Below are 15927 nucleotides of genomic sequence, written 5' to 3' on the forward strand. Positions count from 1 at the left end.
CGAAATTCCTCTGTCCAGCATCTTAACAAAGATGTAAACTTAAAATAAACCACGTGATGCCTTCATTAAAATACAGGCCGAGGAACTTCACTGCCATGTTACTGCGCTTGCAAGCTTCTATCGTGCACTGTGATTTCACGCCAAAGATGAATTACTTGTGATAGTTCTATGGCACTATTATTGCTGTGTTATGCAAGTACAGTCATGGTAACTTTTCAGTTAAGAGACAGTAAGAGACCCCTTTAACAGTTTCAACCTTGGGAGCTACACAGAAACTGTTAATGAGGATAATTTACACTAATGTCAGAGTCTTAAACAATGTGTGTTTTATTAAAGGTCATGGATTGCATACCTTATAAAAAGGGGGTGATTATAATAAAATTGACGGCAATATAAAGGACATGATTTATGATATGTGAGGTGGCCTTTTCTTTGGCCTCATTGATTTCAAGAGTGTTTAGCATGAGCAATACTACATCTTGCTTAAAGTGAATAGCTCACCAAATAGAAACCATGATTAAACTAGGTTGAAAATTACTTTTCATCAATCATGTGCAATTCGAAGTTCATTGTGATGACCAAATAATGCCCGGGAGTGTGCAAAATTTTCCAAGTAAACTTTTGAAAGCAGTAGCTTTCTAATCAGGTCAAACAATAAATGCCCAGCTTACCGATCAATCACATTATTCAGAATCCTTCCTCTGCCCTCTTAAACAAAATGGCAAGGCTTGGGAATGATAAAAACAGCGATGATTGGTGAAGGTTTAGTTTGTTGTTAGCCCTCAAACTCAGTCCCATCAATCAGATTGCTGGAGGCTCAAGTCCCAGAGCTATGTGCTATCGCCACACCTATCGGCAATAATTTCAATTGGACAACATTGCAGTAGCGATAACAAATGAAATAGACACATAGGCTGCGAGAGAAAACTTGCACTACCCAGCAGATGAAGCCTCATGTTGTAGAGCAGCTGCTTGGTCTTGGGGCACAAGAAGCATAACAGGAGTGACATTGGTCTTAGCCAGTAGCAGGAAATGGGCGGCGAGAGAATCGGCAGCTGGTTTCATATCGCCCCTGATTTTCTTTTCCATTACAGGCTGCCGATTCACTATGAGCCTGATTCGCGCTACTGGAATAGACCAATTTCAGCCTCCAGTTTGTCCCCCACCAAATATTTACACCACCTGTCAATCACAGGTCAGAATTACCCTGTCCTCCCAGCTGAGAGCAGTGGCTTCCAGACTATGTCTTCCGATAGCAAAATTCTGGGATATAGTGAAATGACCAATTAAAAAACCCAAAGACAGAATCATTACCAGAATGCAATGCTACTATATTTGTGAGCATGTGCGGTTTCCACCTACCAGGTTTGGACTTCTTCTTCGTTATGTGTGTATGGTTAGGGAACATTCCAGTTGGGGCATTGTCTGTCATTCTCTCTTCAAGGTCTGACTCTGGGATAGTTTGATAGCCTGAGGTGAAAACAAAGAAGCATTGTTACCAATGGAGACTCACATTCCTAAATGTGATTGACTAAAAGAAAGGCACTGGGATAAATCTTGGCCTGTGTGATGGAGATGGAACAATGACATCACATGTGGAACTGAAGGGGCAAGTCCACCAGCCTTTCAAAAGTCAAACTGCTACAAACAGTAATGATAAACTCGATCATCTACTTGACTTTTTCCTATCTGTTGTTTTTATCATCATTGAAAGATTGAGTGCAATAACACTGTTGAGGTAATACATTCTAGGAGGTTCAGATAAGAGTACATGGGAAAGGAACTTAGCAGTCAATACCAGGCAACAAAAATCCATCTAACACTATAACTGCTGAAGGACAGCAGAGGAGTCATTTAAAATGTTAAAGAAGTCAGATGGAGTTGGACATGAGGATGATTGGGAGACAATTAATGTACTAAATGGCTGCTGCTCAGAGGTTTTCAACCAGAGGACACTAATGAAATACAATCCTGCATCAAACACATGTCGTGTGTACACTGGTACTTTGGCGCTCGTGAAATCGAGATTCTAGATGGGCTGAAAACTTGTACATGATCCAGGACTGATGAACTATATCACATCGTACTTAGAGGGCATTTGGAGAGGATCCGATAGATTGAAAATAGGCAAATGTAGTTCCCATAATCAAGAAGGGTGCAGCACCATTCCTGGCTACTACAGACTCAATAGTCAGAAAGCTAATAGAATCAATCGTCAGAAACAAAATGGAAGCATGCCTAGTAAATGACAGGCAACAGGGCTTTAGAGGGCATGAATCTTGTCTGATTAACCTCTGAGCCCGATTTGAGGAGGATAGATCCCAGATTGACAGGGGGAAGCCACATGATGTACCTCGTACTTGGATAAAATACTCTGAGCGGCTCCTTCACAAACTAAAATCAGTGTATATGGGGGTAATAAATCTGGATTAGCAACTGGTTAAAAGTAAGGAAACAGAGAGCAGGTCACGAGGAGAACTAGGCTGCAAGGGGTGAGGGCAAGTTCTGATACAGGGACTCTTCTTGCCTGTAGCATAAATGAGTGATCTGGAACCGGTCTTAAAGCAGAGTAGTTAAATAGACAAACAATACCAAGCTAGGGGGATAAAGTCAATGTATTCACTGAGGCATATGTAAGCATGGGCCTTATGCTTAACATCTGTAAGACAAAGGTCCTCCACCAGCCTGTCACCGCCGCACAGCACTGCCCCATAGTCATCACGATTCATGGCGCGGTCCTTGACAACGTGGACCATTTCCCATATCTCGGGAGCTTCTTATCAACAAAGGCAGACATTGATGCGGAGATTCAACATCGCCTCCAATGCGCCAGTGCAGCCTTCGGCCGTCTGAGGAAAAGAGTGTTTGAAGACCAGACCCTCAAATCTACCACCAAGCTCATGGTCTACAGGGCTGTAGTAATACCCGCCCTCCTGTATGGATCTGAGGCATGAACGATGTATAGAAGGCACCTCAAGTTGCTGGAGATATATCACCAACGATGTCTCCGCAAGATCCTGCAAATCCCCTGGGAGGACAGGCACACCAACATCAGTATCCTCGTCCAGGCTAACATCCCCAGTATTGAATCACTGACCACACTCGATCAGCTTCACTGCGCAGGCCACATAGTTCGCATGCCAGATATGAGACTCCCTAAACAAATGCTTTATGTGGAGCTCCTTCGTTGTAAACGAGCCAAAGGAGGACAGCAGAAACGTTATAAGGACACCCTCAAAGCCTCCCTGGTAAAGTGTGACATCACCACTGACACCTGGGAGACCCTGGCCGAAGACCGCCCGAGGTGGAGAAAGTACATCTGGGAAGGCGTTGAGCTCTTCGCGTCTCGAAGCAGAGAGCGTAAAGAGGCCAGGCGCAGGCAGCGGAAGGAGCGGGTGGCAAACCAGCCCCACTGACCCCTTCCCTTGACGAATGTCTGTCCCACCTGTAACAGGGTCTGTGGCTCTCGTATCGGACTGTTCAGCCATCAAAGAACTCACTTTGGGAGTGGAAGCAAGTCCTCCTCGATTCCGAGGGACTGCCTATGATGATGAGGGGGATATTTGGATTCAAAGGAAGCAGCAAAGCTGTGGTAAGAGTTTGATGAGTTTTGTACCTGGGCAATCAGTGACAAAAGGTGTTTGGTACAGACAAATTAATTAAAACAGTTAGAAAACCACGCACAGCCTGTGTCTAAATAACTGATGCACGGTCCTGGTGGGGGAGGATCCCTGCGGAGAGTGCAAATTTGGACAACTACTGCCAAATGCAAAGCTACATCACTCCACTAGCTGAGATCAGCTAACTCAGGACTACACGGGGAGTCTGTAGGTCTCCTACACGGGGAGTGTGTGGGTCTCCTACACGGGGAGTCTGTAGGTCTCCTACACGGGGAGTCTGTGGGTCTCCTACAAGGGGAGTCTGTGGGTCTCCTACACGGGGAGTCTGTGGGTCTCCTACACGGGGAGTCTATGGGTCTCCTACACGGGGAGTCTGTGGGTCTCCTACACGGGGAGTCTGTGGGTCTCCTACACGGGGAATCTGTGGGTCTCCTACATGGGGAGTCTGTGGGTCTCCTACACGGGGAGTCTATGGGTCTCCTACACGGGGAGTCTGCAGGTCTCCTACATCAGGAGTCTGTAGGTCTCCTACACGGGGAGTCTGTGGGTCTCCTACACGGGGAGTCTGTGGATCTCCTACACGGGGAGTCTGTGGGTCTCCTACACGGGGAGTCTGTGGGTCTCCTACACGGGGAGTCTGTGGGTCTCCTACACGGGGAGTCTGTGGGTCTCCTACACGGGGAGTCTGTGGGTCTCCTACAAGGGGAGTCTGTGGGTCTCCTACACGGGGAGTCTGTGGGTCTCCTACACGGGGAGTCTATGGGTCTCCTACACGGGGAGTCTGTGGGTCTCCTACACGGGGAGTCTGTGGGTCTCCTACACGGGGAATCTGTGGGTCTCCTACATGGGGAGTCTGTGGGTCTCCTACACGGGGAGTCTATGGGTCTCCTACACGGGGAGTCTGCAGGTCTCCTACATCAGGAGCCTGTAGGTCAACTACACGGGGAGTCTGTGGGTCTCCTACACGGGGAGCCTGTGGGTCTCCTACACGGGGAGTCTGTGGGTCTCCTACATGGGGAGTCTATGGGTCTCCTACACGGGGAGTCTATGGTTCTCCTACACGGGGAGCCTGTGGGTCTCCTACACGGGGAGTCTGTGGGTCTCCTACACGGGGAGTCTGTGGGTCTCCTACACGGGGAGTCTATGGGTCTCCTACACGGGGAGTCTGTGGGTCTCCTACACGGGGAGTCTGTGGGTCTCCTACACGGGGGGTCTATGGGTCTCCTACACGGGGAGTCTGTGGGTCTCCTACACGGGGAGTCTGTGGGTCTCCTACACGGGGAGTCTGTGGGTCTCCTACACGGGGGGTCTGTGGGTCTCCTACACGGGGAGTCTGTGGGTCTCCTACACGGGGAGCCTGTGGGTCTCCTACACGGGGAGTCTGTGGGTCTCCTACACGGGGAGTCTCTGGGTCTCCTACACGGGGAGCCTGTGGGTCTCCTACACGGGGAGCCTGTGGGTCTCCTACACGGGGAGTCTATGGGTCTCCTACACGGGGAGTCTGTGGGTCTCCTACACGGGGAGTCTGTGGGTCTCCTACACGGGGAATCTGTGGGTCTCCTACATGGGGAGTCTGTGGGTCTCCTACACGGGGAGTCTATGGGTCTCCTACACGGGGAGTCTGCAGGTCTCCTACATCAGGAGCCTGTAGGTCAACTACACGGGGAGTCTGTGGGTCTCCTACACGGGGAGCCTGTGGGTCTCCTACACGGGGAGTCTGTGGGTCTCCTACATGGGGAGTCTATGGGTCTCCTACACGGGGAGTCTATGGGTCTCCTACACGGGGAGCCTGTGGGTCTCCTACAGGGGGAGTCTGTGGGTCTCCTACACGGGGAGTCTGTGGGTCTCCTACACGGGGAGTCTATGGGTCTCCTACACGGGGAGTCTGTGGGTCTCCTACACGGGGAGTCTGTGGGTCTCCTACACGGGGGGTCTATGGGTCTCCTACACGGGGAGTCTGTGGGTCTCCTACACGGGGAGTCTGTGGGTCTCCTACACGGGGAGTCTGTGGGTCTCCTACACGGGGGGTCTGTGGGTCTCCTACACGGGGAGTCTGTGGGTCTCCTACACGGGGAGCCTGTGGGTCTCCTACACGGGGAGTCTGTGGGTCTCCTACACGGGGAGTCTCTGGGTCTCCTACACGGGGAGCCTGTGGGTCTCCTACACGGGGAGCCTGTGGGTCTCCTACACGGGGAGTCTGTGGGTCTCCTACACGGGGGGTCTATGGGTCTCCTACACGGGGAGTCTGTGGGTCTCCTACACGGGGAGTCTGTGGGTCTCCTACACGGGGGGTCTATGGGTCTCCTACACGGGGAGTCTGTAGGTCTCCTACATCAGGAGCCTGTAGGTCTCCTACACTGAAAAGTCTATGGGTCTCCCCTACACTATGCCCCAGCCACAGATTTCCAACTGCAGCACAGCATCTGAAAATTATATTTCAGTTCCTGCCATTGAAGCATGCTTAAGTGTAATATTTATTGCAAAAATCCACCAAATTATTGGGCCTCACAGACAACAAATCACAATATAAACCCATGCTACTTTGAAATCAAAATTGTTTACAAACAAAGTTAGGTCTATTAAATTTGCTGTTAATCATAAATGATAACAATGCCATAGTTTGGAGGTATAAATAGCACAAAATAAATGTGACTCTTTACTGTAATTGTTAACTGATTTAAACTTCTGACAAGGGACTGTGTTTACGACTAATTTATTGCTTTCCAAGTTGAGTGAGGAGCAAAGATCTTCCTGTCTGATTTCCATACATTTATAAATTATAACTGCACAATACAATAAATCATCAGTCACAGCTAAGCCCATCTTCCCCTCGTGTCGCACCAGCAACTGATCTGATTAGCTACGTTTACATTTGTTCTAGGCTAAATCAGAAATAAAACAGAGGGAGCACAAGCAAAGATGGGAATGTGCACAAATGTTCTGTATTCGCTGCACGGGTAAAGAATCTGTTTTGTGGGGCTGTCCTGTGTGTGTGTGAGGATAATGCCCCAATGAGATGGCAGCACAGGGAGATGTTTCCCATGATACCCGGCCCTACCAAATTCAGGCAGGCAAACCCAGCAGCATCGGGGGCCCAAGTGCTAATCGTTCCGACTTCTGGTCTCACCCTGGCCCCTTCCGAGCCCCGCCCAAGAGTCAGGGGGCAAATGTTTTGTCCTCCATGCCTGCCGGAGCGGATTGCCCGCCCTTGTAGAACCTGTCCTGGGCAGTGAAGATGTCAATTTACTGGACAGTAATTAAGGGGTCACCTGGAGGCTCTCCTGAATGCAGTGTGTATGTTGCCCTGGGCAAGCAGGGGCAAAGACTGGAGAGCAGGTCAGTGGAGCTGTACTTCAACACAGTACTTCAAACCATGAAGCAATTTCACGCAGAAGACCAGAACTGGATTAAATCTTGGGTTTACCAAGATATTACAAAATCCAGTACATCATTGATCTATTACACTGAAACAGCTTCAAACTACAGGTTTTTAAAATAGTCTCACTGGCCACTCTTGCACACCACGTCCACACACGCAGATTCTAATATTAGGGGGTTTGAGTGATCCCAGGATCCTTTCTCTTAACCATTTTACCGATGCCCACTTTTCCATTAATATTAAATGCAGAGAGAGAACTGACCCTCATTGTTATGTATGCATATTTATGATATACTGTAACACTAGACCTGAATGTACCTTCACCCTGTATATACCATACCTGTACACCAGAGGATGCTGCTGCTGGAGACCTAAGGGTCAACAGTACACTGCAGGTAACCCATCATAAAAGGGAGCTCACCTCTTGGTGCCCTCACTCGAGGAGCTGCAATAAAAGGACTACAGTCTGTACAGTTCAAGTGCCATTCCCCTGCCTCGTGGAGTCATTAAGAGAGTGCTTGCATACACAACAACTGGCGACGAATTTCCACGCACAACATGTGTAATCTAAGCAACTTCCAACAATTCGCAAATAGGGAAGATTGGGACACCTTTGTGGAAAGGCTAGAACACTTTTTCATTGCGAACGACCTGGCTGGGGACTCACCGATCTCGCTGGTGAACAAGCGCAGGGCCATCCTGCTCAGCAGTTGTGGGCCCACTATCCATGGCCTCATCAGGGACCTGCTAGCCCCAGCGAAGACGACAACCAAAAGCTATGCGGAGCTCATAACTCTAATACAAGAACAACTTAAACCCAAAGAGAGCATCCTCACAGTCAGGTACCGGTTTTACACTCACCGGCAGCCTGAAGGCCAAGAAATTGCTAAATATGCTGCAGATCTAAGAAGTATGGCTGCACCGTGTGATTTTGGCGACCACCTCATCGAAGCACTAAGGAACATCTTCATTATTGGAATCGGCCACGAGGGCCCTCTCCATAAACTGCTCTCTGCGGATACCACGGTCACCCTGCAGAAGGCAATCAAAGTGAGCCAGGCCTTCATGATTTCGGTCTGCGACTCCAAACGAATGATGACCCGCAGCTAGGACTCTAACCCGATGAGCAGAGTGAATAGAATGGCGATATATCCAATGAGCTGGCATCAACAACTCTCTGCGGTAGAGAATTCCACAGGTTAACAACTCTCTCAGTGAAGAAGTTTCTCCTCATCTCAGTCCTAAATGGCTTACCCATTTATCCTTAGACTGTGTCCCCTGGTTCTGGACTTCCCCAACATTGGGAACATTTTTCCTGCATCTAACCTGTCCAGTCCCGTCAGAATTTTATATGTTTCTAAGAGATCCCCTCTCATCCTTCTATACTCCAGTGAATACAGGCCCAGTCGATCCAGTCTCTCTTCATATGTCAGTCCTGCCATCTCGGGAATCAGTCTGGTGAACCTTCGCTGCACTCCCTCAATAGCAAGAATGTCCTTCCTCAGGTTAGGAGACCAAAACTGTACACAATACTCCAGGTGTGGCCTCACCAATGCCCTGTACAACTGTAGCAACACCTCCCTGCCCCTGTACTCAAATCCCCTTGCTATGAAGGCCAACATGCCATTTGCTTTCTTAACCGCCTGCTGCACCTGCATGCCAACCTTCAATGACTGATGTACCATGACATCCAGGTCTCTTTGCACCTCCCCTTTTCCTAATCTGTCACCATTCAGATAATAGTCTGTCTCTCTGTTTTTACCACCAAAGTGGATAACCTCACATTTATCCACATTATACTTCATCTGCCATGCATTTGCCCACTCACCTAACCTATCCAAGTTGCTCTGCAGCAAGGAATGCTGGGTCATAGCTCCTTTGTTCACAAAAATGGAAATTTCAGCTCATGCTGGAGGTGTGGGGGCAAACACTGTGCCAAGACTTGCAGGTTTCAACAATTTGTCTGCAGAAATTGCAACCTCAGTGGCCATTTAGCTCGAATGTGCAGGAAGCCTGTAACCAGGCTAATTTATGAGGCAGATGGACCAGAAGAGGGGTCTGTGAGGCAGGATGACTCTTGGGGCAAATCAATGGACGCTGAAGTTCAGCGGGTTCATGTGACAAACATTCACAGCTCATATACCAAAACGCCACCAATGATGATGAAGGTTTTATTAAATGGCATCCCTGTACACATGGAGCTGGACACGGGGGCTAGCCAGTCACTCATAAGTGTTCAACAATTCGAAAAGCTATGGTCACTCAAAGCCAGTAGACCCAAACTAGAACGCATTGAGACACAACTACGGACGTATACCAAAGAAATAATTCCAGTACTAGGCAGTGCAATGTTGGCAGTCACACACAATGGATCAGTGAACCGGCTGCCGCTCTGGATTGTCCCGGGCAATGGTCCCGCACTGTTGGGGAGGAGCTGGTTAGCTGAGATGAACTGGAAATGGGAGGATGTGCACGCAATGTCATCCGTGAAGCGAAACTCGTGCTCACAAGTCCTACAACAATTTGAGTCACTATTCCAACCTGGCGTCAGGACGTTCAAAGGTACCAAAGTAGTGATACGCATCACCCCGGACGCCAGACCAGCGCACCACAAAGCCAGAGCGGTGCCGTATGTGATGCGGGAGAAAATTGAGAGCAAATTGGACCGGTTGCTGAGAGAGGGCATCATCTCGCCCTTTGAATTCAGCGACTGGGCGAGCTCCATCATTCCCGTCCTAAAAGCGGATGGTTCTGTCAGGATCTGTGGCGACTACAAGGCCACTATCAATCGGGTGTCCCTACAAGACCAATACCCGCTCCTGAGAGCGGAGGATCTTTTCGCCACGCTGGCAGGTGGCAAGCTGTTTACCAAGTTGGATCTCACTTCAGCCTACATGACCCAAGAACTGGCCGACGAATCTAAACTACTGACCACCATCACCACACACAAGGGACTGTTCGTTTACAACAGGTGCCCATTTGGCATTCGATCAGCGGCCGCGATTTTTCAAAGAAACATGGAAAGCCTGCTTAAATCCATTCCTGGAACAATGGTATTTCAGGACGACATCCTCATCACGGGTCGTGACACCGAGGAACACCTCCAAAACCTGGAGGAGGTGGTACGCCGACTGGACCGGGTAGGCCTGCGACTCAAGAAGTCTAAATGTGTGTTTTTGGCTCCTGAGGTTGAGTTCCTGGGCAGGAGGGTTGCTGCAGATGGGATTCAGCCCACCAAATCCAAAACAGAGGCAATTCGACGAGTGCCCAGGCCCTGCAACACATCGGAGTTGCGTTCATTTCTGGGACTCTTGAACTATTTTGGGAACTTTCTGTTGAACATAAGCACGTTGTTAGTGTCGCTTTACGTGCTCCTGCATAAGGGTTGTGATTGGTTTTGGGGGGACTGTCAAGAACGGGCTTTCAGTCGGGCGCGGAACCTACCTTGTTCAAATAAGTTATTGACCCTGTACGACCCCTGTAAGAAATTCTTTCTGACATGTGATGCATCATCCTATGGGGTTGGGTGTGTGTTGCAGCAGAGTAATGCTGAGAGCCAACTACAACCTGTGGCTTATGCTTCCAGGTCGTTCTCTCAAGCAGAATGGGGATGTGGGATGGTTGAGAAGGAGGCACTCGCATGTGTCTATGGTGTAAAAAAAATGCATCAGTACCTTTTTGGCAGGAGGTTCGAATTAGAGACGGACCACAAACCGTTAACATCCCTGTTGTCAGACAGCAAGGCCATCAATGCCAACTCGTCAGCCCGCATACAACGATGCGCTCTCATGCTGGCTGCTTATGACTACTTCATCCGGCACCGGCCTGGCACCGTAAATTGCGCTAACGCGCTCAGCAGGCTCCCACTGGCCACCACCGAGGGGGCAGCGGAACAAAGCGCTGAGATGGTCATGGCTGTCGATGCCTTTGACAGCGCAGGCTCCCCCATCGCAGCCCACCAGATCAAAATCTGGACAAACAGAGATCCCCTCCTATCTCTGATTAAGAAATGTGTCCTGACTGGCGATTGGGCGCCCGCACATGGAGCATGCCCTGAGGAGGTCAGACCGTTTCACAGGCGGATGGATGAGCTCTCCATCCAAGCTGACTGCATGCAATGGAGCAGCTGGGTAGTCATGCCCCAGAGGGGCAGGGAGACATTCATCAGGGAACTCCACAGCGAGCATCCTGGCATCGTGCTGATGAAGGCCATTGCCCGGTCACATGTTTGGTGGCCGGGAATTGATTCAGACCTGGAACACTGTGTTCACAGGTGCACGACGTGTGCCCAGCTGGGTAATGCCCCCAGGGAGGCCCCACTCAGCCCGTGGCCCTGGCCCACCAGACCAGGGTCACGTATTCATGTAGACTACGCGGGCCCGTTCATGGGAAAAATGTTTCTCATTGTGGTAGATGTGTACTCGAAATGGATCGAGTGCATCATTTTGAATTTGTGCACGACATCCACCACTGTGGAGAGTCTACGTGCGGTCTTTGCAACCCACGGCTTGCCGGACATCCTTGTTAGCGATAATGGCCCATGTTTCACAAGCTACGAATTCCGGGAGTTCATGTCGGGCAATGTAATCAACCATGTCAGGACAGCACCGTTCAAGCCGGCTTCCAATGGCCAGACGGAACGTGCGGTCCAAATCATTAAACAAGGCATGCTCAGGATTCAAGGACCCTCCCTTCAATGCTGCCTATCGCGCCTCCTGCTGGCCTATAGGTCCTGACCGCACTCGCTCACAGGGTCCCGCCCGCTGAGTTATTTATGAAACGAACACCCAAAACTCGGTTGTCCCTCAGTCACCCAGTCCTGACCAACATAGTTGAGGGCAAGCGCCAGTCCCAAAATGAGTACCCTGACCAAAATTCAAGGGGGAGATGTATAGAAATAAATGACCCCGTATTTTTCCTCAATCACGCCGTGGGGTCCAAGTGGCTTGAGGGTACTGTAATAGACAAAGAGGGGAACAGGGTCATCGTGGTTAAACTTAACAATGGACAGATATGCCGTAAGCATCTGGACCAAGTGAAAAAAAGGTTCAGCATGGACACTGAGGAACCCGAGGGAAGAGCATGAGATGGTGCTCACACCACCGCCAGTGAACGAGCAACAAGAACATTCAGCAGCATACACAGTCCCGGCGGTCAGCCCGGACAGGTCGGAATCACCACAGGTGACAGACATGCATACCAAGGCTCAACAACCAAAGCCTCAACTGCGGTGCTCCACGAGGGAGCGTAGACCACCTGAAACACTTAACCTATGATCCCAATAAGACTTTGCGGGAGGTAGGTGATGTGATGTATGTAACCTCAATGTAACACCACTGCAATACTGTATATACTTAAGCAATGCGCACCTTGACCACAGGGGGTGAACTTGTGGGAGACACTCCTCACCTGATCATCCAGGTATATAAAGGGAGGTCCCACGTAGGGTCATCACTCCTTGGTCCTGTGAATAAAGGTTCAGGTCATAGAGTGACCTTGTCCATAGAATGTGCCTCGTGTGGGTTTTGTGCCACTGAGTAAGGACATTACACGAACCAAGATGTATTAATTTTTTTGATTATTTCATAGTTATTTACTAAGTTGAAAGCGCTATAATTGCAGGTTGTTGTTGTTACCTGCAATGCATTACAGCTCTTGCTGAAATGTATGGGACGAATTATTTGTACTGCACTTTTTTTGACAGACAGCCCTCCGTCAAGCTCCACCGGTGTAAGGGCCCGAGTGCCACCCGTGTGAGGGCCCGAGTGCGGCCGGTGTGAGGGCCCGATTGCGGCCGGTGTGAGGGCCTGAGTGCGGCCGGTGTGAGGGCCCGAGTGCGGCCGGTGTGAGGACCCGAGTGAGGCCGGTGTGAGGGCCCGAGTGCGGCCGGTGTGAGGGCCCGAGTGCGGTCGGTGTGAGGGCCCGAGTGCGGCCGGTGTGAGGGCCCGAGTCCGGCCGGTGTGAGGGCCCGAGTGCGGCCGGTGTGAGGGCCCGAGTGCGGCCGGTGTGAGGGCCCGAGTCCGGCCGGTGTGAGGGCCCGAGTGCGGCCGGTGTGAGGGCCCGAGTGCGGTCGGTGTGAGGGCCCGAGTGCGGCCGGTGTGAGGGCCCGAGTGCGGCCGGTGTGAGGGCCCGAGTGCGGCCGGTGTGAGGGCCCGAGTGCGGCCGGTGTGAGGGCCCGAGTGCGGTCGGTGTGAGGGCCCGAGTGCGTCGGTATGAGGGCCCGAGTGCGGCCGGTGTGAGGGCCCGAGTGCGGCCGGTGTGAGGGCCCGAGTGCGGCCGGTGTGAGGGCCCGAGTGCGGCCGGTGTGAGGGCCCGAGTGCGGCCGGTGTGAGGGCCCGAGTGCGGCCGGTGTGAGGGCCCGAGTGCGGCCGGTGTGAGGGCCCGAGTGCGGCCGGTGTGAGGGCCCGAGTGCGGTCGGTGTGAGGGCCCGAGTGCGGCCGGTGTATCGACCTTGGAGGGAGAGACACCTTCATGCCAGGAACATACTCAGGCCCTTTGCATTCAGACCTGCATTAAGCAGTCGGTGATGAGTAACACTGGTATGCAGCAATGGATTTAGATGCCTAGAATAACAAGGAGGATGGTACACCTCATGTTGTCCCGTGTAGGTGCCTCCAATACCCTCAAAGCAGGCACCCTGATGAGAAGATTCTGCTGTTTCAGATGACAGCTCCTGGAAGACATTAAATGGAGGCCAGGAACATGAACATGTTGGTCGTAAGATCACTATCCACTGCCTTGACTGGGTTGCCGAGAGACAAGCAGCTGTTACTGAAACTCTGCCAGGGCCTCGGGAGTACAGTGAGATCATTACATGAAAGAGAGAAATATGCACACGTAGTGGAGAACTTGCTGTGTGGTGGGTCCATGAAATTATAGCCTCTTACATTGGACACAGACTCCGACTTCCATCGGCACTCCGAAAGTGTGGAATCAGCTAGCTAAGATGTATCCAGAGTGGAGGATCTTGAGGCTCATCAGATTATGCTGTGGGTTGTTTGTGGTCCCCACTGTGACCATCATTCCACCCAAGGATCTGTCCTTGGCCACCTCCTATTCCTCATCGACATGCTCCCTCTTGGTGACATCATTGCAGACATGAGCCCAGTTCCCACATGTTCGCAGATAACACCCAGCTCTACCCCTCCACCACCTGTCTCAATCCGTGCTTGTCTGATATCCATTCCTAAATGGGCCACAATTTCCTCCAATTAAACATTGGGAAGACTGAAACAATAGTCCTCTCAATCTTGGTTTCCTCGCCACTGATTCCATCCCACTCCCTAGCCACTGTCTCAGGCTTAACCAAACTATTTGCCATCTCGGCATGCTATTCAAACCCGAGGCGAATTTCCAAGCCCATAACCTCACCCATCAGAAAGACCGCCTACATTCACCTCCGTAACATCCCCCGTCTCATTTAAACCCTTGTCCATGCCTTTGTCACCTCAGCTAGTGTTAGTAATGCGTAACCTTTATCTGGCTGGTCTACTAAAATCACTTGTTAAACTCATTGAGAGTAAAGTCTAAACAGCAATCTCCTTAAACTTTTACTTTTAGGTACTGTAATGTCTGTAAGCTTGAATTGTTTGTAACTCCACACTGTGGATATGGACGTATTGTGTACTGCAAGTGCAGAGTTAATAATAAACAGCCCAGGCAGAATTCCGGAGACTTCCGAGGGAGCTGCCTGCCATGTTAGGAAGCTGTGTGCGCTGTGCTCTGTGAATATATCACATTTGGCGACGGAAGATGGGATTTTTCGGATGATTTAAAGCTTAAATTTTATTGGTGAAGGATTCAGCCAGCCGACAGAGAGACTTTGGAAGTTTCTGTCTTTGGAAAAAAGCTACAAAATCCGAGGTAAAATACAGCACATGGTGTGAACAGCTAGAGATTAAAATGGCAGGTGTATTAGGATATTTGGTTGAATATAGACACGACCGGGAATGTTTTAAAGCGTATGTGGATCGGCTAGAATTGTATTTCATTGCAAATAACATAATTGAAGTTCCAGACAATGCAGTCCAGAACTGGGCTGTGTCGGAATGTAAGAAAGCGATCTTCTTATCGGAGGCAGGTCCAGCATTATACGAAACCCTTGTAAATCTGCTTGTGCCTGATGAGCCAAAGGACACAACGCTTAAAGAGATTTTAACGAAGCTGGAGCAGCACGATAACCCCAAACCGTTAGAAATTGCTGAAAGCTATCAATTTGGGATTCGGAATCAAAAGGTTGATGAAAGTATCAGTGATTACATCATTGCATTAAAAAAGATATCGATGCACTGTAATTTTGGAAACTTTCAAAACCGAGCATTACGGGATCGTTTTTTTTGTGGGGTGAAAAATGATGTGATCAGAACGAAGGTATTGACGACAGATTAATTGACTTTTGAGATTGCTTGTCAGACAGAGAGGTCGATGAGCATGGCCCAATAATATTCCAGAGAATTAAATAATAATTACGGTCATCAGTCAACTGAGGCAAATCACCTGCAGGTTCAAAGTCAAAGTAAAAGACGGGCATGGCCGAAAGACTCAGAAACTAGAAATTCTGTCATTGAAGTCATGCTATAGGTGCCTGGGACAACACATTGCTCAAAGTTGTCCATACATGTTTCTTCTGCAGGAAGACTGGGCATCTTGCGAAGGCATGCCGACTGAAGGGTAAACCAGTTTTCAAAGCTATGTGCCCAGCGTGCAAAGCTATGAGCCCAGCGTGCAAAGCTATGAGTAGAAATCCCAAGAGACTACATAGGATGGAAGAACAACAACGGGACGAGGAGATGTTAGAGTTACATGTCATCAGGAGCACGAGGTTAACGGACAGCGATTTGGAAAGCATCAAAATCCACATAGATGTTGCGGGGTTCAAGGTACCAATGGAAATTGACACGGGTGCATCCGTGAGTGTAGTACCGGAGT

At 50.0% G+C, this 15927-nt stretch overlaps 1 protein-coding gene and 1 long non-coding RNA gene across 4 annotated transcripts in view; one reads left to right on the forward strand and one right to left on the reverse strand.

The window, feature by feature from the left end:
• Window positions 1–15927, reverse strand: part of bbs9 (Bardet-Biedl syndrome 9) — an 852590-nt gene that overhangs the window by 308398 nt on the left and 528265 nt on the right. For all 3 annotated transcript variants that reach the window (XM_070889198.1, XM_070889191.1, XM_070889207.1), the window contains exon 21: window positions 1363–1470. In XM_070889198.1, the coding sequence (XP_070745299.1) occupies window positions 1363–1470 (108 nt within the window). The remainder of the gene's footprint in view (window positions 1–1362; window positions 1471–15927) is intronic.
• The window catches only part of LOC139272990 (uncharacterized), a 142004-nt gene that overhangs the window by 23606 nt on the left and 102471 nt on the right, over window positions 1–15927 (forward strand). The gene's annotated exons all lie outside the window — the stretch shown is intronic.

The sequence above is a fragment of the Pristiophorus japonicus genome, chromosome 1 (genome assembly GCF_044704955.1).
Source record: "Pristiophorus japonicus isolate sPriJap1 chromosome 1, sPriJap1.hap1, whole genome shotgun sequence".
Classification (NCBI taxonomy): Eukaryota; Metazoa; Chordata; class Chondrichthyes; family Pristiophoridae; genus Pristiophorus; species Pristiophorus japonicus.